The 27,264-nt window shown below is 46.7% G+C and overlaps 1 protein-coding gene across 2 annotated transcripts; it reads right to left on the reverse strand.

The window, feature by feature from the left end:
* Positions 1-1,691: 1,691 nt before the first annotated feature.
* On the reverse strand, positions 1,692-27,050 carry STAT5B (signal transducer and activator of transcription 5B). Of its 2 annotated transcripts, none has more exons than XM_049636057.1 (18): positions 26,354-27,050; positions 22,751-22,907; positions 21,533-21,622; positions 20,178-20,352; positions 16,365-16,495; positions 15,954-16,105; positions 15,307-15,462; positions 14,700-14,879; positions 14,228-14,315; positions 14,027-14,149; positions 12,483-12,575; positions 9,973-10,179; positions 8,839-8,933; positions 8,608-8,738; positions 7,586-7,756; positions 3,283-3,334; positions 2,843-2,950; positions 1,692-2,311 (listed from the first exon to the last, which is right to left on the reverse strand). In XM_049636057.1, the coding sequence occupies exons 1-18, from the start codon at positions 26,479-26,481 to the stop codon at positions 2,185-2,187; spliced, it is 2,364 nt and encodes a 787-aa protein (XP_049492014.1). In that variant the 5' UTR covers positions 26,482-27,050; the 3' UTR covers positions 1,692-2,184. The 2 variants fall into 2 exon arrangements, with proteins under 2 accessions (XP_049492014.1, XP_049492015.1); XM_049636058.1 differs by having other exon boundaries at positions 22,751-22,879; positions 26,354-26,442.
* Positions 27,051-27,264: the final 214 nt, after the last annotated feature.

Raw genomic sequence — 27,264 nt, forward strand, 5'->3', positions numbered from 1 at the left:
ACAGGGAGAAAAGAGAAAACACAACGCAGATAGCGAGCATACCTTTCAGTCAAACATCTCTCCCGTCTATCAGCGCAGCCTCAGGAAAACGGAGGACAGGTCAGCGACCGTACCAGCATGGGACCCCTCTGCTCGGGGCAGCCATGCTCTTCGGCTCCCATCCCCCCAATCTCCAGTGCCAACTGTCAAGGGCAAGCTCTGCCCACAGCACACCCTGGGGCTGGGTCCCTGCCAACGTGAAAGTGTGTCAGTCCCGCCCCATCGGGGCCGCTGAACTCCCGGCCGGCCTGCCACGGCACTCAGGGCACTCAGGGCACTCAGGGGCCGGTGCTGGTGAAGTCCAAGGGGCAGGCAGGGAAGGGCTCTTTATGACTGGGTCCGAGAGCGGTCAGGCCTCCTCCTCCCGCTTCCCCAACACTCATCCTCATGGGTGGAATTTTAATCAAATCTTGAGGGGTATGTAAAGGGCTTAGCGACATCCTATGTCACTGCTGGTATCATGGAAGGGTCGGCCTGCTCCTCAGAGGCAGAGAGATTCTACTGCCTGGCATAGAAAAATAAATCAGTGTATGAAACCAAGCCAGGGCAAACAGCAGCTTTTAAAAAGTCATCTTCCAATAAATAATTTACTACAGAGGAATATTTTCCTTTAACATCAAAACACTGATAAATTCAGAAGTCATTTTTGTAAAAAAAATATGTTTATTTACTCACATGTATAAAAATAAGGTTTTTAGGGCCATTCTCTCCTGGTGTGGTCATTCCTTCTTTTGGAGAAGGGGGCCGGGGGTGAATGACCTTTAGGCCTACCCCGAAAGCTATACCTGCTTCCCCCTCTTCCCACCTGACTGCGATAGACGGTTCCTTCCTTCTGGGGTAAAGCTACGGAAGAAATCGTGGACGTTGTACTGAAGCTGTTTTGTTTGCTTTCTGCAGCTTACCAAACTTCCTAGGAAACCCACTGACTGTGTTGCCCCAGATTACCAACGCTGACACCCAGTGGCCCGTACCAAGTGGGCAACAACGTCGCTGAGCACGCTGGCCCTGGGTTCGAACTGCACCCCCACCGGCCCCTCCCTGAGATGGCCCGTGTGGACAGTGAAGGGAATCGAGGTGACCTGGGTGTGAATGGCACAGGACCTGCCACAGGAAGAAAGGGCTGTGATATCAGATTAGGGTGGGAAGAGCAAAACAAGAAGTCCTGATTTAGAAACAAAACACCAGTCAGCCTGTGCGAGTGGCCACCATCAGTAAGCCGTGGGGTAGCCGCGCAGAAGGACGGGCAGACCAGAGGGCAGCTGCCCCGGGTGGCAAGGCAGCTTTCTCAGCGCCTGTGGGTCACGGCTGGCCTTCCACTCTGGCTGCGACACAAAGGACATCAGCACTATAAGCTGCGGTTATGTGACCCTCTTTTCTTTTCTCTGGTTCATCAAACGTGTCTGCGCACGTGCACACACACAGAACTGAGGGGTAATTCACACAGTGGATGGAAGGAGGGGGAAGGAGAGAACATGTAGATGGGTTCAGTGTTACTTAAAAAGCAACTACCCATCAGACAACCCGTGACTTCCCTTGCCCCAACAATCACTGTATGTCCCCGCTTTTTCCCATCCCTACCCAGGAAAACGGGAGTCCGGGAGAGGGAAGGAGGGAGGACGGCTTTCTTTTTCAAAAGGCAATTTGTACATTTCAGAGGAAAGCAGAGACAATCACGGTTATATATCAATTGCTTGGCAGACACAGTGACAAATCTCACAGGAGAGGTGCTTTCTCCTCCCTTTGTCCTTCTCTGACTTGAACAGCCACATGTCAAAGTTCAGCCACCCTCTGGACACATGGCCAAGTTCCAGGGTTCATGGAACTACTGCCTTTTACACAAGGTTAAAACAACCACAGCCACTGTTTACGGCCCCAGTGCTGCAACTAAACTCTGGACAGCAAGGGGGAGAAACAGCCCAATGTGAAAATTCACCCACACACACACCCACACACCCTCACACTCACACACTCACACACGTTCCCTTCACTGGTGCCACCATGCACAGAAACACTAAAGTCACAACTAGTATTAACACTTCACATTATGAGTATTGTTTCCAAAGAGAAGCGATTCATGGAATTAAAACATCCACAAGAGTAACTCCTCTGGCGAGGACGAAGAAGCTAAAGATGGAGATGGGGGCGTCATGACTGCGCGTGAGGGATCCACTGACTGTCCATAGGTCGGCCCAAGAGCTCTTCCACACGCCGCGCCACATCCATTGTGTCATCCAGATCAAAGTCCCCATCATTGTCAAGGACGGGGTCAGGGCTTGGGAGAAAAAGATAAGAGATAAAGGGAAGGGGAAGGTTGCCCAAGGCCAATGATGAGCCACAGAGACCACCCCAAGCCCCACACCCCACCGGGTGAACAGCCCAAGATGGCCTGTGCCCTTGGCCTAGGCTTCAGGGGAAAGATGCTCCTGATCTGAACAGTGGGGAGTGGAGTCCTTTGCTATTTGGACAGAGAGGCTCAGGCTAGAACACCCACCCCAGCTGTCCCTAACCCTGGCTGTCCACACATGTAAAGCCCATGTGCTCCTTATACAAAGCAAGAAAAATCTACATTTTGAGAGAGAAGAGTAGTTGACATTTGCCCAACCCCATTCTAAACTACCAATACCTTCTGTTCAAATCTCTGTCTCCCACCTGGGCATATGCTGGTGCCTGGCCTGGGTGGTCTCAGACCTACAGGAGCTCTGGGTCCCTTTGTCCACCAGCCCCCCGGGGCCCAGCCTGAGCCCCAGAGAACACAGCCCCAGCCCCAGCTCCTCCCTGCGGAGCCCCAGAGAACACAACCTACTTCTGTGGGTACAAGTTATAATGAGCCTGGGGGCACACGGCTGGGGAGGGGGCCTGGTCCATGTAGGTGGCGCTGGCCCCGGCAGAGTCTGCAGACGCATTCACAAACCTGCAGGAGGAACAGGAGAAGCCTCAGTGACCTCAGGGCAGCGGCTGACCTGGGGAGGGCTCAGGGGGCATGTTTACATCTCTTTGGGGTGTGGAAGCACAAAGCGCCCCCTGGGTCTGGGGGTCCAGCTGCGGGAGTGGGGTCCTGGGTCCTGGTCCCATTGAGACTAAGCTCAATTCCCTCTCTGGGGGCTGAGCCAGGTTTCAGGGGGCCAGGGGGTGCTGGGCCCTACAGGGCCTATAAGCGGGAGGGGCAGCGGTGAGGGGTGGAGGGGGGAAGGGGGGAAGGGAAAGGAGGCAGCAGAAGACCAGGGCTGGACCCTGGACACTTACTCAGGGACCACTTGTTTGATCTGTGGCTTCACGTATCCGTCCACCGCTTTAGCTGCCGAGGGGGGGATGGTGATGAGAACCAAAGTTCTCAAAGAAATGAAAATGCAATCTCCCTTAAGAATCACAGCTTTTCTCATGACAGGACACAAGCACCTAATTCTATCTTAGGATCTGATACAAACACTTAATATTTGAATCTGTTAGGGGGACCTGGTGTAGGAGAAGCCTTAATATTAAAACTGCAAGTTAAGATATCTTCCGAGTTGGTTTGGATGTGTTGATAAATTCTTCAAGCCACAGAAAATGTATGCTCCAGGACAAATCTAAACCAAACATTAATTGCACACTAAGTGTAAAAAGAAAAAATATCTTAAAAGTTTAAAGTCACAGATGTGGCAGAGCAGCAGGATTTGCTTTGTGTCCCAGGCAACAACACTGGGAGGAGATCAGAAGAGAACACAAAAGGGAACACACTGTCAATCACAGAGAGAAGAACACTGTCGTAATTAGAACTTTAGAACTGCCCACAAAAGAAATGGGTTGTCTTGGGAAAAACTGATTTCCCGACCCCTGGAGATCTTCAGATGGAAGGAGTACAAACACTTGTCAGGGGCTGCACAGAGAAATCAAAGAAAGGAATGAATTTGACTTGGTGGCCCCTGGAGTTACTCTGACTCTGAGAATCTCCTCTTTTAGGAAAGGGAGTGTCATGCAGGTGTCTGTGTGCTCTTTTGTGTCTGTGGGCTTTCTACATTTGCGGGTAATCTGATGGTCACTCATCCAGGTGAGTGCTGTCCATGCCCCGTGGCTGGTTAATAAGAACGTCCGTGTGTCTCTCTTTCACTCTCCCCAGAACCTCCACTGGGATGTGGGAGGCTAGGGGACAGATCGGAGAGTGGTCTGGTCAGCCATAGTTACCTTTTTAAGAGGCTGACTGTAGAAACCCAGTTAAGTGAGTAGTAGGAATGTGATAGTCTGAAGTCGGTGAATGAAGTCTCATTTCTTGGGTATGTGAGTATGGGAATACATATAATCCTAATGATGTCAGACAATGAAGACGACACTAAGGTCAAGAGGATAAAAAGTTTGTCAGTGAAACAGTCCAAGATGATGAAATGGCACACGGGGCACAAGTTGCTTGTTACCCTAACCTGCTTCTTCTAAGCCTTCAAATGTCAGGAGCTGCCTTTTTATAATACTGCATGCTTTTTGTGCTTTACAGTTTCTAAAGAATTTTATGGATTGGCAAAAAAGATAAAACCCAAAGAAATGCTGTAGAAAATAGGATTTAAAAACCTAAACTAGCTGTGCTAACAGAAAAAGAAACCATGGTAGATTTAATCTAAAATACCGCATAAATCTGAAAAATTTTGGCTTATATTCCCACCTAGAAATAGAATCATCTTTGCAGGATGGGAAGGCATGATATAAAAGGCTCTATACAGGAAATAGGTTGATGAATGATTAGGCTGTATAGAAAATACAAGTTTTGTACTTCAGTAAAATAAAACTTAAATGTTAAAAGAACAATGACATACTGAGAAAAATATTTGCTATATATACTAAAAGGCTTATTTACTATATAAAAGTTCTTACACCTTATTAGGAAAAGATGGAACCCCGAAAGAAAAATGGACAAGGAATAGAAACACGCTTCACAGAAAAAATAGAAACAGCCAGTAACATGGAAGTGAAGAAATAGACTCTGCAGCTAGACTCTGAGCTCAAACCCTGGTTTGGTCACTTTCTAGCTGTGTGGACTTTGGCAAATTATGTTACTTCTCTGTGCCTCAAGTGCTCCTATGTAAAGTGAGGAGAGTAACAGACGTGCCTCCCAGACCTGTTCTGAGGATTAGATGAGATACTATATGAAAGCTGCCCAGGAAGGGCCCAGTGCACAGGAAGTACTCAACAAATGTCAGCTGTTATTACTCTAGTTACAATTTTGCTATTATCATTATGCAAAAAGACATTTGATCTTACTTAGAATCAAAGAAATGAAAATAAGAACCAAGACACCATTTTTATGCCAGTCAGACTGGCAAGAATGAAGCCAGTGAACAGAATCTATGACTGGCAGGGGATATGGAGGAGCAGGTGGTCCAACAGACATCGGTGGGAGTGAGAACGGATTCCCCATTCTGGAGGGTGATTCTGCGAAGATCTGTCAAAATGCTTAAAAAGCATGTATATCCTTTGATACAAATTCTACTTTAGGAGTTTATCCCAGGGTAGTAGTTGAATAAGATTAATGTACCAGGTTATCTCAATATTTTTTATTTCTTTATTTTTATTATTATTAGTTTTTAAGTCAGCTCTACACTGAACACGGAGCTTGAACTCATGAGCTCAAGATCAAGAGTCACACGCTCCACCAACAGAGCCAGCCAGGCGTCCCCAGCTTATCTCAATATTAATTCACAACAGAAAACTGTGAATAACTTAAATTGTCAGTCTCAAATATCCTATGACTTCACTCATAGGAGGACTTTAAGATACAAAACAGATAAATATAAGGAAAGGGAAGCAAAAATAATATAAAAATAGGGAGGGGGACAAAACATAAGAGACTCTTAAATATAGAGAACAAACAGAGCGTTGCTGGAGGGGTTTTGGGAGGGGGGATGGGCTAAATGGGTAAGGGGCTTAAGGATTCTACTCCTGAAATCATTGTTGTACCATGTGCTAACTTGGATGTAAATTATAAAAAATAAATTATAGAAAAAGAAAAAAAATTGTCAGTCTCTCAAATCAGTGACATCGAATCACTCACTGTACATGGAATTCCATGCAATCATTATAGTGATGTTGTAAGATTATACTTACAGACCTGCAACTCTGCCTATGGTATATATAATTTTTAATTTATTTAAGTGTTTTATTTATTTTTGAGAGAGAGAAAGCGTACAAGCAGGGGAGGGGCAGAGAGAGAGAGAGACGGAGACATAGAATCTGAAGCAGGCTCTGGGCTCTGGGTTCTGAGCCCAATGTGGGGCCTGAACTCATGAACTGCAAGATCATGACCTGAGCCAAAGTTGGACGATTAACAGACTGAGCCACCCAGGTGCCCCTGCCTATGGTACATTTTTACGTGGAAAAAAAATCAGATCACAAAAGATGATGGATAATACGACCCAAACCGTTTACTGAACTCCAAGCCTGACATGATCTGGCACCCCTATTGCTCTGCCCTAACCTCCCACACTTTCCTGCTCATTCAGCTCTGGCCTACTGGGCCCCCCTCGTGGGGTTTTTCAAATACACCAGTCTTACTCCCACCTCAGGGTTTTTGCACTTCTTCTCTCAACCTAGAAGGTTTTGGTCTAGATCGTTGTATGGCTAGCTTCCTGATTTCATTCAGCTCTGCGCTGACAGCACCTTCTCAGAGAGACCTTGCCTGACCACTCTACTGAAATGCTACCCCCATCCTCCTCCCTAACCCGTCTCTACCCCTTGACTGTGCTTTCTTGTCTTCATAGCATCCGTCACTAAATACATGTATTTGTTTGTTTGTTGTCCTTCCACTACTAGGTTGTAACCTCCACACAGGAAGTCCCCAACAAGCATCTGGTGACTGACTGAAGAATACATATCTGCACAGACAGGGAGAATATTTGCTACACTTTTTTTTTTGGTGGTCAATCTCTGAATGAGAGATGCTATATCTATTTTCTTCTCCATACTTTTCTGGAAATTTTACAATTAATACAGAATACTTTTACACTCAGAAAACAATAAAACCATCTCTGTTTTGAAGAACAAATTTCGCCTTTCTAATTTTATTTGATCTAAACTTGTTTTAAAAGCAATTTGAGGGGTGCCTTGGTGGCTCAAGTCGGTTAAGCGTTGGACTCTTGATTTTGACTCAAGTCATGATCTCGTGGGTTTGTGAGATCAAGCCCTGAGCTGGGCTTCACATTGACAGCATGGAGCCTGCTTGGTACTCTCTGTCTCCTCTCTCCCTTCCCCTCCTTCCACCTGTGTGCTCTCTCTCTCTCTCTCTCAAAATAAATAAAACATTAAAAAATAAATAAATAAAAGCAATGTGAAAAAAGATAATAAATTTGTTCCCTTCAATTTGATATTTGGGGTCAGCAGCAGATATGTTTTCTATATGACTGAAGAATATAGCCAAGGATTTACGACTGCCTTGAATAATACTCAAACAGCAATAACTAAATACTGACTGTGTAGGTTTTCATGCCAGACAGACAGACAGACAGACACACACACACACACACACACACACACACAAACCAAAAGAAAACTCAAATCGCAACAAAACCAGATCAGAATGCATTACCAGTGGCAGGCTCGCATGGGACTGGTGTGTAGTATTTGGAGTACACTTCATCTTTTGGCCGATCAGGAAACACGTAGATAAGGTAATTCAGGTCCCCTAAGCGGTCAGCCAGGGACCGGATGGAGAAGTCTCTGGTGGTAAAAGGCATCAGATTCCAAAACATTCTTTCCTCTAGAGCAATAAACAGAATAATCGTATTCTAAACATGATTTCTGAACAGGAAATCTTAAAAAATCCAAACATGCTACAAATTAAAGACTCTCCGTTAAAACTGTCCCAATAAAGATCTCCATTTAAAATTAACCACAGGTTGTAGTTCAAGTCATTTATCAAAGCCAGGGGGGAAAAAAGCAGGTAATGCATATGGCACTTCCCTAGAGAGCCAATGATCTCAGGTAGTTTCAAGTTCAAATGGTTTTTCGGTCCCTCTGTAGAAGAAATAGTTCTTATGGACTCCAATCCTTGATTGCTGTACAAAACCATCTGAGTGAGACAGGAAGCCTGCCGACAGCCAGAGGCTGCAGAGAGCTGTGAAAGGCTGGGAATATCTTTAAGTTGCAAAAAAAACTAGCAAGCTACTCTTATGTTGAGAATCAGAAGAAAAAGCTGTTCTTGGATGGAAATAATCTGTGGCCATGCCTTTATGTGGATTAGGAGAAAGGAATAATTAAAATGACTCCAACTCATCCAAGTAATTCTTCACTGAAATAAGCTCAGGGTCGAATAAGGCGGCAGACATTTCAAAAGGGAAGCAGCTGAGATTGTGGACAGAATGCTGCATTACAGGTAGCCATGTCAGGGTTACACAGTTTCGTTTCTCAAAATCAGTTAACTGTGTTTCCCGTGATGTGATTCTACAAGGGCTGCCTTAGCAGCAGCAACTGGGTCCTGGTGACACCTTTGCACTCCCTTCCTCAGAGCTGACCGCATCACGAATATTCAGTAAGTCATTTGTCAAAGTAATTTTGCAACAGAAGCAGCTAACCAGAGCCGAGATAGGTTTTAAAAAGGGAGGAACTCACGAGAATCAAACTTCCAAGCGATGGTGATGCCACCGATTTCAGAGTCGCTGAATCTCAGCAAGAAGGTCCCATCAGGCTTGTTAATGAGTAGGTCATGGGCCTGTTGCTTGTTCACGAAACCCAAAATGGCCCTGGATTGCAAAGGCCAAAGGAGCAGAGGCAGAGTGTGATGTTTTAACAGAGGAAAGAAGAGCTTCAACCTCTATTGACTTAGGAAATAAGGATTCTCACCCATCATTCCAATGAGGCTTGAGATGTTTTTTTAACACTTCCATCACACCATCAAACCACTGCCAGAAAGTGTAATTTCGTCCTGGCAAATTCTCCTGGTTGGAGATACAACAGTGAACACAAGAAGGCCAAGAGTAACACTTGGAATATTGCCTGCATATGATTTAACTGAAAAAAATCAAATGGAAAACAAACATCTACACTGTCAGAATCGTACAAACATACATGCCTGTCCGAGTTTTACCAAATGGTCCTACAATCAAAAAGCTGAAGAGAGAAGAGGAAAGAAGGGAAAAAACAACAACGATTACCAACACCCAGTGGACCCCTGCTATAAAAACCTCCACCTGGATCTGAGCTGACTTTCTTTGCTGTTTTTGAATTAGGTCATGTAAAACACCTGAGGGGTGGAGGCCGTAAGCAAAGAAACAAAAGTTGGATTTAAAGTCAAAGATGTGGGGCACCTGGGTGGCTCAGTCATTTGAGCATCTGACTTCAGCTCAGGTCATGATCTCACAGCTTGTGGGTTCAAGCCCCATGTCGGGCTCACAGCTGTCAGTGCAGAGCCTGCTTTGGATACTGTCCCCACCCCCTCTCTTTCCCACCCCTGCTTGCACTCTCTCAAAAATAAAATGCTTGAAGTACACACACACACACACACACACACACACACACACACAAAGATGTGATAGGTGACATCTGAATTCCCCGATGCTAGAGGAGAAGTTTCCTCTACCAGCATTCCCTTTTGTGGGCTGAGGGTCTTGGGGGGAGTCTGGTTTTGCAGGGTCACACAGCAGCGAGCACCAGCGAGTCCATGGGAAACAGCCATGGACTTCTGGCCACAATAGCTTTACTTCTTTTGAGATATGTTACCTTTTGCTTTGCTCTGTTTCCTTCATAAAGGAAAAAAATACACTAGCTGCACACAAAGCCCAGCTTACTTAAATATTCAAAGATCTAGTTTTCTACATGAAAAAAGCTATGTGCTTATCCATCTATTCAGAAACTGCTGATTACGCTGGGCACATTTTATTAGCATCATGAAGAACAAGTGCCCTGGGGCAGGAAGACTCTGGAAGGCATCTGGTTTGGAAGGACTGATCTAATGGCAGCTGGCAGCAGGTCCCTCACCCTGTTGAACTGGGACCAGGACACGGACATGCCATTATAGTCTTCAAGGTGGCTGCTGCTGCTGTTGAACAGTTTCTGTGCCAGGAACACGAGGTTCTCCTTGGTCAGGCCCCGGTTGCTCTGCACTTCGGCCTTGAATTTCATGTTGAGTGCCTCACACAGCTGCGGCCACAGCACTTTGTCGGGCACGGCAAATGGCACCCTGCCCTGCGAGGGAGAGAAGCCAGGATCTTAGGAGAAAACAGTTGCATGATTTATTCATTCCACCCACAAAACAAAAACAGTGATGGCTCAATGTAGTCACACACATTTGTCTTGCTGAGCCTGAGGATAAATTCTAACTTTTATGGCATATGCAGCTCTGTGAGATGCAGAAGGTTCCATTTTGCCTTCTTTACACACAGCCTAGAAGGTAACCTCACACTGTCTATGGTGTTTTGTAAATGAGCTGCTGAACGTACAGTTTAAGCCTACGTTCGAAAGGTCGCAGAAACAAAACGTGACCACAGGTCTGGTTTACGCCGTAAACCCCGTGGGAACAGAAATCTGAAAGACTGGTTCTCTAAGGGCAGGCAGAAAGAATGGGTGTGTGCTCACGCACGTATGTGCACAGGTGTGATCTTTGCCCTTGAACTCCAGCTCAAACTGAAAAAATTTCATGCGGAAGAGTGGAAACTGTGAGTTGGACCACTTTATTCAGAAACAGTTTACAACATTAATTTTTAATAAACTGTTTTTTTTTCATCCTATTCGGCCATAGTTCCTCCTCTTCTTTTTTCATTATCACAAAAAATTGTTTTGGAATAGGCAATTCCTTCACATGATATAAAATTTAAAAAGCATGGGAGGGTATCTGATGGAGTCACTTTCTTAAACCTGTGTCCCACCCAGCAGGCCCAGAGCATGTAATCTAGTTGACCGTGTGTGCCTCCACAGGTATTCAATGCTTACCAAGAAACACACATTTTTCCTTTCAAAAATTATAAGTAGTAGCATAAAATCCACATGTTCTGCATCTTCCTTTTGTTCACTTAATTCTATCTCTCAAGACCTTACTTATAGCAGCACATTCAAGAAATTTCTTTTTGTGGCTGCTAAATACTCCACAGTCTGGAAGAACAATACGATATTTAACCAGGCCTCCGTAGACAGACATCTGTGTGTCAGCCTAGCAATCTTCAGCTATGACAGACAATGCTGCGATGCACGTAAATCATCTGACACATATGCAAATATATCTGTAGAATAAATCCCCACAAGTATGTATTTATTTTAAAACAGTGTGAGATGTACGCCAGTCATTAGCACAACTGAAAATGTTAAAAATGCTTATTTATTTAGGCCAGGCCTAAATAAACTTAGGCAATTTATTCAGTAACGGCATGCTGCAGGAGATGTCGAAGTCACATGGGGAGCGAGCTCGGCGGGCAGGCAGGGAAGGGAATGAGAGAAGAGGGGCACTTCTATCCAGGAGGCTTATTAGGAAGCAACACAGGCAGAGAGTTTTGAGAGGAGACTCAAACTCAAGATTTGTAGAATGGGCACAGTAGGATTTCTGCTAAAAACCTTGCCTTTTGCAACCAAAATATTGTTCTTTAAAGAGGACCATTGAGATAACTCGGTTAGACTCTTCACGTTAGAGTCACGTTAGACAAGCATTCACTTTTATGTCCTGAATACCTACCATATGGACTACTCTCCACTGTAAATGTACAACATCTACAACTTTTCCTGATGAAATGTTCTGAAAGTGCTCAACAAGCACACACTAGTGGTTTTCTGATTTGATGTATAAGTCAATAAAACCATATTCATTCCCTCAGACAAAGCATCTCGTTCTTGGAGAGACGTGGGATGAATCACATAACCTAAAATTTGGAGCACATTGAATGGCACCCTCATTTATTGGAGGGAAGTTGACAGGAAGCAACTGCTAAGCTAAAGTAACCTCCCGAGAGGTCTCACTTCTGGAAGGAAACTGGGAGTCCCAAATTCCATTCATGGTCTCACCCAAAGATTCAAATTAATATCTACTAAGTATCGACTATATGACAAGCATTTTGTATTTCGTATGTTACCTAATTTCATTTCTTTCTTTTTTTCTTAAGTAAACTCTATGCCCAACATGGGGCTTGAACTCATGACCCCAAGATCAAGATTCGCATGTTCTACTGACTGAGCCAGCCAGGAGCCCCTGAATGTTACCTAATTTCATCTTCCTAACAGCACTATGAAGGATTATTATCCCTGTGGTGCAGACACTTAGGGAAACTTAGGCTCAAAGAGGGAAAGTGAACTCCCCATGGTCACAACATGAGGAAACGGTAAGGCATGAGTTCAGCCCTTGGCCAGACTCCAAGCCTATGCTCTTTCCATTCTCCACATACTCTCTACCTGCCCACTGCAGAAAACTACAGTTTTCTATGCTTTCCTGGGGAAGAACACATAAAAGAGATTCAGGACACCAGCATCAAGATCTTGAGACCTACAAGTTCGAGGGATTGACTCACAGGCTCTGCAAAAGCATTGTCCCAAAGAACAGTGGCCGTCGCATTGTTGTCCTGGCTGCCATGGACAATCACCACCACCGGGAGGGAGAGAGTCTAGAAAGACAAAGGAAAAGGGCTGAGCACCCAGAGCGGCACACTCCTGTCTTGCTTTTGTTTTCCTCTATCACAACATATTCATTCTCTCTTCAAGTTTCAGTAAATGTCACCCGTGAATACAAAATCTCAATGGCTCCAAGAATCACAGGACTTTACACAATGGTGCAATCTTAGAGATTTTTGATATTTTATTTATTTTTTTAATGTTTATTTTTGAGAGAGACAGAGCATGAATGGGAGCGGGGAAGACAGAGATGGAAACACAGAATCTGAAGCAGGCTCCAGGCTCTGAGCTGTCAGCACAGAGCCTGATGTGAGGCTCAAACTCACGAACTGTGAGATCATGACCTGAGCCGAAGTCAGACACTTAACTGACTGAGCCACCCACGCGCCCCTTAAGTTTACTTATTTATTTTTGGAGAGAAAAAGAGCGCAAGCAGGGGAGAGGCAGAGACAGGGAGAGAGGGAATCCCAAGCAGGCTCTACACTGTCAGCGCAGAGCCTGACACAGGGCTCGAACTCACAAACTGGGAGATCATGTCCTGAGCTGAAATCAAGAGTTGGACACTCAACCAACTGAGCCACCCAGGCACACCAACATTTATTTATTTTTCCCTGTGCAAGCAGGGAAAGGGCAGAGAGAGGGAGACAGAGGATCTGAAGTGGGCTCTAGGCTGATAGCAGAGAGCCTGATGTGGGGGGTGAACTCACAAACCCGGAGATCATGACCTGAGCTGAAGTCAGATGTTTAGCTGACTGAGTCCACCCAGGCATCCCCAGATTTTAGATACTTTAAAAGAGATGTTGCTATGACTTCACTCATATGAGAAATTTAAGATACAAAATAGATTAACATAAGGGAAAGGAAGCAAAAATAATATAAAAACAGGGAAAGGGACAGAACTTAAAAGACTCTTAAATATAGAGAACAGAGGGTTGCTGGAGGGGTGGTGGGAGGGGGGATGGTCTAAATGGGTAAGGGGCATTAAGAATCTACTCCTGAAATCATTGTTGCACCACATGCTAAATTAAACAATAAATAAATATTAAAAATAAATAAATAAATAAATAAGATGTTGCTTGGATATTTCTGAAGGATACACTAAGTTTCTCAAATGGAGAACAAGAGAAAAGAGAAAGAATATAGAGACATTTCTAGGAAAAAAGAGCAAGTAACAAATGTCTAAAACTTACTACAAACTGTTACCCAAATTCATCTGGAGTGATGTTTCTCTAGATTCATTCCTACCTATTTCTCCAGCTATTTTAGTTTGTTATTACTGTAGCTCCTAAGAGAATCTAAGAGATACAGTTTTAAGGATGAAGTCTCCCCAGTTTCTGTTCATTAACAGTAAAGACACTATGTGATCAAAACAACTTTTTTCTTATATAAAGTACACACACACAGACACACACACACACACACCACAGCTGAGGGAGGCCTTTACCTTGACCTGAAAAACCAGCTCATTTCCACCAACACTGAACTGTGATTCGAACAGGATTGTAAATTTTTCTTCAGTCACTGACTCTGCTCCACGACGGTCAGACCTCTTAATTCGCTTCAGGGACTGCAAAGGAGAGAAATAAGAGGACAAAGCCCTCAAACAACCAGGGAAAATGTGTTCTTCTTCTTCTCCCATCCTCACCATGTTCCTGAAGTGCGCGCTCAGGGTGCCGGTGGCTTGGTGGTATTCCATCACACAGCAGTTGTTCAGGATCTCTCCACTGTAGTCGCTGCAGAGAGAGAGACACTCGACTCTAAACCCACGCATCTCAGTAAACGTGGGGTAGAAATTATATAGGGGGGGCAATAAAGAACGTTGTAAAAACCGACGTCATTTAGAGGAAATGGTAGCTGCTGAAATATACAAGAAATAAATATACATTAACATAAAGAAATTTTCTTGATTTATCCCTAGTAAATGAAAGATAATCATATGTTTCTTTTCACAGAAGAAACTCCTTACACTGTTTCTCTGAGAGCCGGAAGGGGACAGTGGGGCTAATGGGGCTCGTATAATGAATGGTGGAGTCCAGCGTGTGGGCTAGGAGGCCCGAGCACTTCCTCCTGTAGTAAGGACGGAGAAAAGAAGCAGACAGAGGGAAGGGCACACGTACTTGCGGGTGTTCTCATTCTTGAGCAGTGACTTGGCCTGCTGCTCACTGATGATGGTGGCCTTCACCTGGGGGGGGTTCATGTGCACGTTCAGCTTCCCGCCCACCAGCAGGCGCACCGTCGCTGCAAACTTGGTCTGGGTCTTCAGGACCTGAGGGGGCTGCTTCTCGATGATGAATGTGCTGCGGGGACACAAGTGACCACACCAGACATGATGCCGGCTCAGGGCACAGGGTCTGGCTCCCCTGTGGAGGGAGGCTGCCGGGGCTCAGCAGGCAAATGAAGGCACATGGCACCGCCCCTGTTCCCAGGGAGGCCACTGAGAGTCAGAGGAGATGGCTGGAGGGGAGGCAGTGAAACGACTCAGCAGCTGGCATGGGCTGCGGGGGACAAGGGCAGTCCACATGGTGTCCACAACAGAAACTGGGCAAGGTCAACACCAAGCAGCTAAAGCAACTGAGGACAGAGCGGGGACGGGGACCCGAGGCAAACAGAGACAAGGACTCAAGCAAGAGCCCACCCACCCTCACCCCCACCATCAGCAAAGCACCACCTGCCTCCCCCATGCCAACCGCACGGGGGCTGGGTGTGGCCCGAGGCAGGAATTACCTGGTCACCAGGGCTGAGATGATGTCTGTGATGGTGGCATTGACCTCAGCTAGCATCTCCTCCACTGGGCCAGGGATGGGCAGCTGCTGGCAGAGGTGCTCAGCTCTGCGGATCTGCTGCCGGTTCTGCCAGATGATCTCGGCCAACTTCTCGCACCTGCACGGGAGCCCCAGGCCAACGGGAGGACGATGGCATCACGCCATCCCCCAGGCTCGAGGCTGGGAGGCTCCGGTCTGAGGAGAACGCCCCAAGACCCAGCTCCACCCTCACCCAGGAAGGCTTTGCGCCTAAGCCGCCACTCCCGACCACGGAGCGGAGCGGAGCGGAGCAGAGCGCCCGCCTTCCAGAAACACAGAGAAATACAGAGGCAGCAAGCCTGAACTGGGTCCAATCGGCCCGAGCTCACTCTGCACACCCAGCCCTGCCCCACTCCCCAGCACGGTGACTCCCTTCCTGGGCAGGGGGCACAGACGGGGGCCCCAAAGTCCGCATCAGGAACCAGAACCCCTAGTGAACTAAGTCTTGCCGCAGGACAGAGGGAGCCGGCTGCTCATGGAAACGCAGGAGGCACAACGAGCAGCTGGTTGCACCACTCCCAGCCCCTGCTGCCCCCTCCTGCCCCCCGCCACCCCCCCACACACCATTACCAGGACTGCAGCACATCCAGGCTGCCCTCGGGGGGCCCTCCGTTCCCCGCCAGCTGCTGCCGCCGCTTCCACTGGATCAGTTCATCATCCAGAATGATGGTCTGCTGCTTCCGCAGCAGCTGCAAGGTCTTCTGGTGCTTCTCGGCCAGCTCCTGAAGGCAAGTGGGGAGAACACGCCCAACTGCAGGCCTCGGGAGGCAGGGCTGGGGGCCAGGGACCAGGCCCCAGGCCCAGGCCTTCCCCTCTTCCCAACCTGCTCTGCCTCACACGCCCCCCACGGGAGAGAACGATCTGGCCTCCAGCTCTGCTGGGTCCTGCTCTCTTCCTGGCTCTCGCCCTCTCTCGGCTTCCCCGCGCCCCTTGGGATGTGCACCTCAAGGCTTGGGAGGAGAGGACGCGGATCCCACTCACCACACGGTACTGCTGCAGCGTCTGGGCCTCCCGCTGCAGCCAGGCCTCCAGGGACACCTGCTTCTGCTGGAGGGCCGTCTCCCGGCTCAGGCGCTCCTGCGGATTCAGCTGGGCCAGCTGGGCAAACTGAGCTAGAGGAGGGGACAGGACACCCATGACCATCATCTCCCAGCTTCCTGCAGGAAGCCCAGGGGAACGCACACACCTGTTCTGGAGGCCAGACCCTCAAGGGACACATCTGACCGATGGCAAGCTGGGCTTCTGGCAGCCAAGGGTGCCAGAGATGAGCAGGCTCTGGTCTCTGGCCTCTCGCCTTTGATCTCCCCTCCTGGGGGTGTGTAGGTGGAAACCTGAGGGTATAGCTGAGGAGGATCCTGCCCCACGGCCTCCCCTCCCACCTCAGTCTACACAGCTGGCTGCCCAGACCTCCTCACGCCACACGGGGTCCAGCTTGGAGCCTCACTGCCTGGTTTGATGCGTGCCCTCACCGTTTACTAACTGGGTGAACTCGTGCATCACGCTTCCGTGCCTCAGTTTGCCCATGTGCAAAATGGGAGAATCCTGGCCCCTGTCTCGGTGGGTGGCTGAGGACTAAATATGTGGGAACACAGAACACGTTCAAGGAACTGCCCGGCACGCACACGCTGCAGGGATGAGCGTGTCCTTACTGGTTAGGGGGTCCCAGGGCAGGCTTAAAGGGTGACAGAGACCAGTAGCCGCTCAGCCCCACCCCACACATCAGAGCCCCCTCAGGGCAGCCCCTGCCTGCTGGCTTTGTCCCATCTCCAGCTTTGTCCCATCCCCGGGAGCACAGCAGTCTCTCCTAGGGAAGAAGGCATTTCTCTAGGTGCTGGGAGGTGCCTAACGTGTTTGTTTGTCCAGGATGGGTCACCGTGAGCTCAGCTGACCAACTGGAAGGAGACAGAGAGGGAGAGAGGGAGAGAGAGAGAGAGAGAAAGGGAGAGGGACAGGCAGAGAGAGACGAGGAGAAAGGGCAAGGAAGGGAGAGGGACAGAAGGGGAGAGGGGTAGAGGGGGAGAAGGGGAGAGAGGGGAGAGAGAGAGGGGGAGAGGGAGGGAGAGGGAGAGACAGATGAGGAGAGAGGGCAAGGAAGAGAGAAGGACAGAAGGGGAGAGGGGTAGAGGGGGAGAAAGGGAGAGAGGGGAGAGAGGAGAGAGGGGGAGAGGGGGGGAAGGGGGGAGAGGGGGGGAAGGGGAGAGAGGGGGAGAGGGGGGAGGGGGAGAGGGAGAGGGAGAGAGAGAGAGAGAAAGGGAGAGGGAAAGGGAGAGGGAGAGACAGATGAGGAGAGAGGGCAAGGAAGGGAGAGGGATAGAAGGGTAGAGGGGTAGATGGGGAGAAAGGGAGAGAGGGGAGAGAGGGAGGGAGAGGGAGGGAAAGGGAGGGAGAGGGACAGAAAGAGAAGGGGCGAAAGGGAAAAGGCGAGGGAGACGGGGAGACAGAATGTCCAGGGCCCACTGGCAACACGAAAGCAGCAAGATCCTCTCAGGAGAGGGAAGGTTCTAGCACCCAAGGGTGCCAGAGAGGGAGGCAGATTCTCTCCACACTAGCTGCTGGGAAGCTCATCCATGGCAGGAAAGGGGAGTCGGTGAGGCCTCAGTACCCTCTTACAAAACATTTATTATGAAATTCTCAAGACCCAAGGAAGGCAGAAAGAATGATGCAAGGAACACCTGTCTTTCAGTAACCCGGCTTAAAGAAATCAAACATTTCTCGGGGTGTCTGGGTGGCTCAGTCGTTTAAACGTTTGACTTTGGCTCAGGTCACGATCTCATGGTTTGTGAGTTCTAGCCCCACATCGGGCTGTCTGCTGTCAGCACAGAGCCCACTTTGGAAACTCTGCCCCCCTGTCTCTGCCCCATCCCCGCTTGCGTGCACATGCATGCTCTCTCTCTCACAAATATAAACAAAACATTAAAAAAAAAAAGAAATCAAACATTTCCACATTGAAAACTACCTGTACATCCTTCCCTGCTTGCACATCCGTCCCTGCCTCCAAAGGTAACTACTATCCTAAATGCTGGGGTTATTACGCCTTGCCGATCACCTATTTGAATATCCCAGTGTCGGGGTGCCTGGCTGGCTCAGTCCATAGAGCATGCAACTCTTGATCTCAGGGTTGTGAGTTCAAGCCCCATGTTGGGTGTGCAGTCTCTCTAATTAAAAAAAAAAAAAAAGAATATTCCAGTGTCCTTGCTTGGGGCTGAGTCAAGAGGAGGTGAGCATCAGCACATCTTGGGCAAGTTCCTGGCAGGCCGCTGAGGGCCCTCTCACACTGACCTATGTCCTGCCTCATGGACACACAAGCTGGGACTCACAGACGAAAGCAACTCTAACAGTCAGGAAAAGCCCAGAGCTAGAAGACAACTGGAAATATGGTTTGGATTCCACTCTTGGGGACTGAGAGAGAAGAATACTGTCCAGGCCTGGAACACAGCAGAGCAGTATGGAGCCACCTCGGAAATCCTGCCCCCATCCCCAGGGAGGCGGTGGTGAGCCCCACACCTGGGCCCAACCTCCCTATGCAGGTGACCCACTTAGGTCTCTCCTGGCACTTTGCAGAAGCTTCTGGGAGGGAGGCCAGCAGACATGAGGCAATTGTCTGCTCCACTGGAGGAAGCTGAGCCTCCCCTTGCACAAATAGATCGATAGTCTGTGTTTCTGATGGGTGAACTTGATACATGAGACTGAACTGACATGGCATGATGGGTACAAACCCAAACCAGAATCAAACCCATATCCATAAATAGGAAACAGAAAACCCAAGAACAGGATTGGAAGTACTATCAACCAGTCAAAGGCTTTTGGGTAGAACTAATAGCCTGAATTCTCCCGTTCCCTAATCTAGGAAGAGGGCCACCCTTTCTCTTGCGTCAGTCTGAGATGGATTCAGATGGAAGAAAACATGCTAGAATCATCTCATCAACACTTATTCATACCTACTATGATTCAGCCAATGTGCCAACCTCAGGGTACAGAGATAAGACACAATCCCTTCTCAAAAAATTTATAATTAGTATGGAAGACTGAGTTAATAATAATAGCAATATCGCTATAAAATTGAGCCCACAAGCATGGTATTAGAGGCGCACATGCTACATAGATGGGTATGTGTCTGTACAGCTGGGCAAGCAGAGGCTTTTCTGAGATTCTCAGCTGGGCATGCTTGCAGGGAGACAAAATTAGTATTAAAGTCACTCTGCCAAATTCTCAACAAGGCCAATAGGGGGCGCTGGTGGGGCTCCAAGCGTCAGCCTCAAGACTGACGTTTTCAGTACTCCAGTACCTAGCAGGATTTATACCAGGAAAGGGACCCTTTGCTTATCAAGGCTAACTGAGGTGCATTAGCAGGCTCTGTGTCAGGACAGCCTCTCTGAATAACTGCACAAGACATTAAAGGTTTGTCACCACAAACACAGCCCTTAGCCTTTATACTTTCCCTGCTTGGAGAATTTAACAGTTCAGCAAATCAGCATTTATGAAACACCAATTATATACAAAAGTACTGTTTACTAGACTGTGAGCTTCTTCCCACAGGAGGAAATTCTTCCCCAGCAGACCAGGAGCTCCCCGGGTGTGGGAAGCCTGAGTGAGACCCACACTCTCCAAAGGCAAGCTCGTGACTCCTCCCCTTCCTAAGTCTCATCCTCCCTGCCAGATCTTTAGTGCACATGGTTCCCGGCTACTCCACAGAAAGGGGAGTGCCTCTGAACAGAAACCCCATTCTCTTCCAATTTGACCTGAATTTCCTTGTAGCCCTCACAACACACACCGCCCAGGCGGCCCTGGCCTCACCCTGGATCCTCAGGCTCTCCTGATACTGGATGATGAAGTACTCTTGAGTCTGCTGCAGCTTCTTCAGCTCATTCTCTGTGTCCTGTGTGACCAGTCGCAGCTCCTCAAACGTCTGGTTGATCTGGAGGTGTTTCTGGGACATGGTGTCAGCAAGACTTCCAACTGGAGAAGTACCCTGAGGACATATCAGGGGAGGAGAGTGTGGGCGGAAGTGAGCTGGGCAGTGAGGATGGTAGAAAACCTCAGCCCTTGGGGCCCCTGGGTAGCTCAGTCGGTTAAGGATCCGACTTCAGCTCAGGTCATGATCTTGTCATCCATGAGTTCGGGCCCTGCATCGGGCTCTGTGCTGACAGCTCGGAGCCTGGAGCCTGCTTCAGGTTCTGTGTCTCCCTCTCTCCCTGCCCCTCCCCCACTCACACTCTGTTTCTCAAAAATGAATAAATGTTAAAAAAAAAAAGAGAGAGAGAGAAAGAAAACCTCAGGCCTTAATCTGAAGAAAAAGCCAATGCTAGCACCTATAACCTAGCGAAAACCCCAAAAGCAAAATTGTGAGTCAGAGGAATTGCAAACATCATTTGTGAGAACTGGTGTGGAGGGGAGATAAAAGGAGGGGGAAATAGGTGACCTGACCAACCGTGGCACCTTCATATGCCATAATAGAAAGTTCTTTCACAGTCTGGCCTCCATCAGAGTTGCCCAAACAGGGTCCATCTAATTCCCTTCAGAGAGACTAGAAGTGAACACATCCAGGATATACCTGGGTTTTCCTACTAATGATGATGACACCTCATTCCATATTCACGCACTGATCCAGGGCTATGGACCATGTGAGGTGCTGGGGACACAGTGGGGAAGAAGGCTGTGTGAACGTACATCATCTGTGTCTTCACTCAAGACCTTATTCTAACTGAGGGAAGAGGCTGAATCTCTCACACATGGTATCATGGAGACCCCAAAGTTCTAGGGCAGGCACAGCAAGGATTTTACGGATCCAGCCATTTAAGTGACCTGGTCTGAGCCATTCCCTCTATGCTTGACTAAGAGAGGGCTCAGCAGAAATCCCTCTTAAGTAATCTCACCTGAACATGAGCATGCCTTTACTCAAAAACTGTTCAGCTGGGGTTAAATTATTTTGCACTTGTTCACATTGTTTTGTGGTGGTAATCTCACCAAGGTCATGAATCAATTAAGATCAGAGACTAGTGTTCTATTTCTTTTGTGCCCCTTAGGACAATGCTCTGTTTATAGAAACATCAACAGATGCACACTGAGTTGTCTTGAGAGATCTGGGTCCAGAGAGAGGGGGGCAAGGAAGGACTTCCCAGCTCTTCTCCCCACATCCATGGGACACTCACATTGTTGGCTTCGCGGACCAGCCTCTGCTCGTTGTACAGAATATGCCGGATGCAGCGGACCAGCTCCATGGGGCAGCGGTCATATGTGTTCTGAAAGAACCCAATAGCAGACATCACTTTGTTCCACTCTGTGCTATGGGGCCTAACCCTACCTCAGAGCAGGGGTAAGATTTTATGATGAGGGGACTCCTGGAGACATGATGACATAACCATGAGCAATGTGGCTCCTCCAATACTAATGGGGGACAAGAAAAGCACATCATAGGAAACCCAATTACAGTGAGAAGGTAAGGTTATTTTATTTCTTGCCTCCTAATTTGCCTAAAGTACTAGGGTGTCATTCTTGGAAACAGGATACATAAATTTCGAAAAGGCCACGTAAGAGGAGAAATGACACCACCTCGACCGAGCAATCAAAATGACTACCCCCAGTGCAAGGAAGATGGACGGTGTATGTATTCAGATGTGATACCCTGGGAAGGACACAACATCACTTACTCAGGATTCTCATCAGGGATGTGTAACCTGAATCTAATCAGAAGGAGACATGACACAGACCCAAAAAGATGTTCATTTTATCTTTAAAAAATAGATGAGCTGAATTATTTTAAAATGTCAATGTAATAAAAGGCAAAGAAGGTTGAGTACAGTTCCAGATTAAAGTAGATTAAAGAAACATGACAACCAGATGCAATATATGGTCCTGGGCTGGTGGGAAAAAAATGTCCTAGAGGACTTTATTGTGACTCAACTGACTGTTGACAAAATGGAAATACAGATACAAGATTACTGAAAAGTGTTCTATCAATGTTAAAGGTACTAAAGATGGTAACTGCACTATAACTATGTATAGAAAACGCACACTAAAGTACTCAGGGGCAAAGGGACATGACGTATGCAACTTACTCTCGGGTGACAAAAAAAATGTGTGTGTACGTGTGTGTAGAGACAGAATATGACAAAGCAAATGTTAACGACGGGTGGATCTGGGCATATGTACGGGTTCTTCGTATCAATCCTGCAACTTCCTATAAATTTGAAATTGTTTTCAAATAAAAAGTTTAAAAACAAAAGGCTACAACCACAAAGCCAAACAGTAAGAACTTTACACGGCGAACATGTAAGTCCGCAACACTGGGTTCCAGAGGAGAAAGAAAATCTCTACGGGAAGCACTGAATGAAGGAGAGGATTAAGTGTGACCCAGCCTTCACACCCACCTGGAGCTGCGTGGCATAGTGCCCCAGCTTGATCTTCAGTAAGAACCCATCTTCCCCCACTTGGTGCTCCGCCTTCTTCTGCAGCTCCTGCACCAGGCCCTCCAGGAGCTGGGTGGCCTTAATGTTCTCCTGTGGATTATCAAGATCTATTGAGTCCCTAGGGGAAAAAAATTACATACATATGTATACATACATGCACATGAGCCTGTATAAATGCAGCCTCAACGCATCACGCCTTTTCTTTAGCTAAAGTGATTTCTTCATAATGCTCACTGCAAATTTTAGGAAGCACTTCAATTCAAATCGACTAGATGCCTATGTTAATCTATCCCTAATCCACTAATTAGCTTAGTGGACTAGATACTTTCTTTTCTTTTCTTCTTCTTTTTTTCTAAACAATGTACTGCCCTTTCTCCTTCCTCCTACTGACTTCTCTGGTGCTTATGCTATCTGCTTCTAGAAATGAAGGGAAAAGGAAAGTGCTTCGTGTACTCTGAAGGAAATAAGGGCTCTGATAACTTCCTATTTATAGTTACCCCTTAAGGGTGTAAGGGGGCACAAGGTCAAGAATGTTCTACATGCTTTTTCCAGCCTTGACTAGTTCTATGTGCTAATTCCACATATAGTATTTCTTAAGTAGAGGCAGGTGAAACAACACTACTATTTCTAAGGAGCCCTGGAAATGAGATATTAGGACAGAAAGTGCCTGCAACTATGTACACAAATCAGACATTTCTATCTATCACCAGTTGCAGATCTGGGACCTGCAGGCAGTGCTAACTCTTCTTGTGAGGCAGAGAAACCACTCCATGGACTTTGTATTCATTCAGAGGCACTGAACGGGTGACAGGGGTTGGATGGCTTCTCTCCCTTCCTGCCTTCCCTCTTTTCCCCACTCCCTTCTCCAACTCTTTATTTTTTAAAACAATTTAGGCAACAATTGCTACTGGGCAGTACGAAATCGCTTAACTCAGCTCACTGAAGAAACCAAACAGCTGTCAGATTGAAATAACATTCAATTACTGCTGACCGGTCTGGAGCCAAACAAGAGATCTAGAGGTAGCTAAAAGGCTCCGTCACCTCGAAACCCCTGAAGTCAGTTAGCAAGTAATTTCAAACAAAGGCACAAACAGGTGTGCCACAACACTGATAATGTAGTTCATCACATAATACGCCCAAATCTGCACTCTAAGCAAAGACAGTAAAGAAAGCCAAATTTTAAATACGTATGCTCTCTGAACTAAATAAAATATGTACTAAATAAAAGCTGGGAGGAATGGAGGGCAGCTGCACCTCTGTTTTGGTTGGCAATAATGCTCCTTGTCTGAGGAACCCACTCTTGAGAAGATCCTGTCTCTGAGCAAAACTCATGGAAATCAAGTACTGGTTCTGGTACTTAAAAACTTAATTCTCGGGGTGCCTGGGTGGCTCAGTCGTTTGGGCGTCCGACTTCGGCTCAGGTCATGATCTCACAGTTTGTGAGTTCGAGCCCCACGTCAGGCTCTGTGCTGACAGCTCGGAGCCTGGAGCCTGCTTCAGATTCCGTGTCCCCTTCTCTCTCTGCCCCTCCCCAACTTGTGCTCTGTTATGTCTCTCAAAAAATAAATAAATGAAAAAAAATAAAATAAAAAAAAACAATTCTTTGCTTAAAAGAAAAAAGAAAAGAAAGGAAAAAAAAAGCCTTTCTTAGCTTAAACATGAAGAACTGAACATTTTTTTATTGAAATCTTTATGTTCTTAAGAAAACCAAAATAAATAAAATTCAGGCTTTCCTTCATAGCAACACAAGTCTTTTAACATTCATTCGGTGAGAAACTACATGGGAGATCTACTAAATGAAATTTTAAATCACCAGAAACTTTCTACCAACAGTTTTCTGAACTCTCCAAATCATTAAAACAGGAAAGAAAATGAAAAGGAAATGGAAAAGCACTAAGCAAGGTGCAGCCGACATGCTTATATTTAGCTCTTTTTTTTTTCTTATCACTTCATTACACGAGGCTGAGATTTTTTAAATTGCCCAGAAAATTGCCTTCCTTTGGTGCTCTCTAGTTTTCAAACAGAAATCTGTTACTAACACATAACCTCAATTATTCCAAGGCAGCATTACTGACAGGTACCCAGCTCTCCCCAGACAGTGGCCGGCTTCTCCTGGGCTCTGCCAGAGAGGACCGCACCCCGCCATGATGGTGGGGGGCGTGAAGTAGCTGATGAGCACGTCAGATCAGACAGACAGGCTGGTGGCCTCCCAACATGCTCCCAGACCCTGAGCAGAGCAGCAACAGCCTGCAATAATGTTGTCAATCTACTACATTATACTAATTCTGAAAGAATTTAAAAACAATTTTCTCTCTGCGCATATAAGCAGGAATTTGGAAAATAAAAATAAACACGCTTGTTAAATCTGCCACCAAGACATGACTATTGTTAATATTTTGGTGTGCTGGCTTTTAGCCTTTATGGGTATGCATAAACTTTAAAACATAGGGGCACGTGGGTGGCTCAGTCGGTTAAGTGTCCGACTTTAGCTTGGATCATGATCTCCCAGTCGGTAGGTTCGAGCCCTGCGTCGGGCTCTGTGCTGACAGCTGAGAGCCTGGAGTCTGCTTCGGATTCTGTGTCTCACACTCTCTCTGCCCCTCCCCCGCTCACACTCTCTCTGTTTCAAAAGTAAATAAACATTTAAAAAAATTTTTAAAAACACCAACATCTCCATTGTTAATTTGTTATCAATACATTTTATTAAGTGATATGCATATGCATACCTTAGCTGCCCCATTAAGCACTAAATTCTTTGTGGACATGGGCTTTTCATTTTTTTTTTTTTTAAGTTTATTTATTTATTTGTTTTAAGAGAGAGAGAGAGAGAAAGAGTGTGTGCATGAGTGCACGCCAGCAATGACAGGAGAGAGAGAGAGGGAGAGAGAAGATCCCAAACAGGCTCCTCACTGTCAGTGCAGAGCCTGAACACAGGGCTCAACCCCATGAACCGCAAGGCCATGACCCTGAGCCAAAACCAAGAACCGGACGTCCAACTGAGCCGCCCAGGCATCCCTGTGGACAAGGGCTTTATCTGTTCCTATCTTACACCCTAGAGGCACTCAAAACATATTTGTTAACTGTTGTTTATTAGCAGCAATACTCTAATGCTTTTAGCCAGAGTTTACTAAAGGGGGGAAATCCTATTTTAAAAATCCTAAGAGTTATTCCACCTGCTTAAAATCTAAGCTAGGGTTAAATACCTTCTTATGGGTCATGTCGTTTTTGTTTTTTTTTTAATTTTTTTTTTCTTAATGTTTTTATTTATTTTTGAGACAGAGAGAGACAGAGCATGAGCAGGGAAGGGGCAGAGAGAGAGGGAGACACAGAATCGGAAGCAGGCTCCAGGCTCTCAGCCGTCAGCACAGAGCCCGATGCGGGGCTCGAACTCACAGACTGTGAGATCATGACCTGAGCCAAAGTCGGACGCTCAACCGACTGAGCCACCCAGGCGCCCCCACGTCATTATTTAAAAAATGTACAACTTTTAAAGTCTCCATCATGTTTTCCTTCCCATATGCCCATGTTTCACTAAATCTGATAGAAAAAAAACTGTTCACTTACCAAGCTTGGCTTTCAATCCACTGGGATAAATAATGTCGCACCTCAATGGGGAAATGCTGACCATATAATGCTTGCATCTGATGAAGGGCATCGCCTTGGAGCTGCTGGGCTTGTATCCACACAGCCATGGTTTGCAACCTGTTAAACAAACAATCAGTGGTTTGGGTGGGGTTTTTGGTTTTTTTTCCCTTCAGCTTTTAAATCCACTAGACTAAATATTCACAGTTATAAAACCTAGAGACAAATGCTTTTAAGCCCTTCTTGGTAGATCAGTATTTTTGAACTGAATTTTAGCTTTAAAGATGTTTCAAAATGTACACATTCAACGTGGCCATGGGAAGGTATATAACTGGGTCTATGAAGCTCTGACTGTAAAACAAACTGAAGTCCTACAAGTAAAAGTACAAAGCCAACATTAGGGGAAGAACTGCCTATAGCTTTGATATCACATATTCTTTACTTTTGTTCCAAACTTGAAGTAATAATAAGCAGCATTTCTGGGGCGGCTGGGTGGCTCAGTCGGTTAAGTGTCCAACTTCGGCTCAGGTCATGATCTCACGGTTCATGAGTTCAAGCCCCACATCGGGCTTGGTGCTGACAGCTCAGAGCCTCGAGGCAGTTTTGGATTCTGTGTCTCCCTCTCTCTCTGCCCCTCCGCCACCCTCTCTCTCCCTCTCAAAAATAAAGAAACATTATAAAAATAATAATAAGCAGCATTTCAACAGGATAAATAATTAGCAATTTTTTAAAAGAATCACTTGTTTTGGATCTGGTATTCTGACTTTTAAGAAATGTAATAAATGTGCTATTTTGAAAAAGACCCAGTAAAAGAAGAGTGAAAATATCTAAAGCATGAATTGAACCCTATGTGTTATTACTAGTTACCTAAGCTGCAATGCTTTACACATAAA

The sequence above is a fragment of the Panthera uncia genome, chromosome E1 (assembly GCF_023721935.1).
Source record: "Panthera uncia isolate 11264 chromosome E1, Puncia_PCG_1.0, whole genome shotgun sequence".
Lineage (NCBI taxonomy): Eukaryota > Metazoa > Chordata > Mammalia > Carnivora > Felidae > Panthera > Panthera uncia.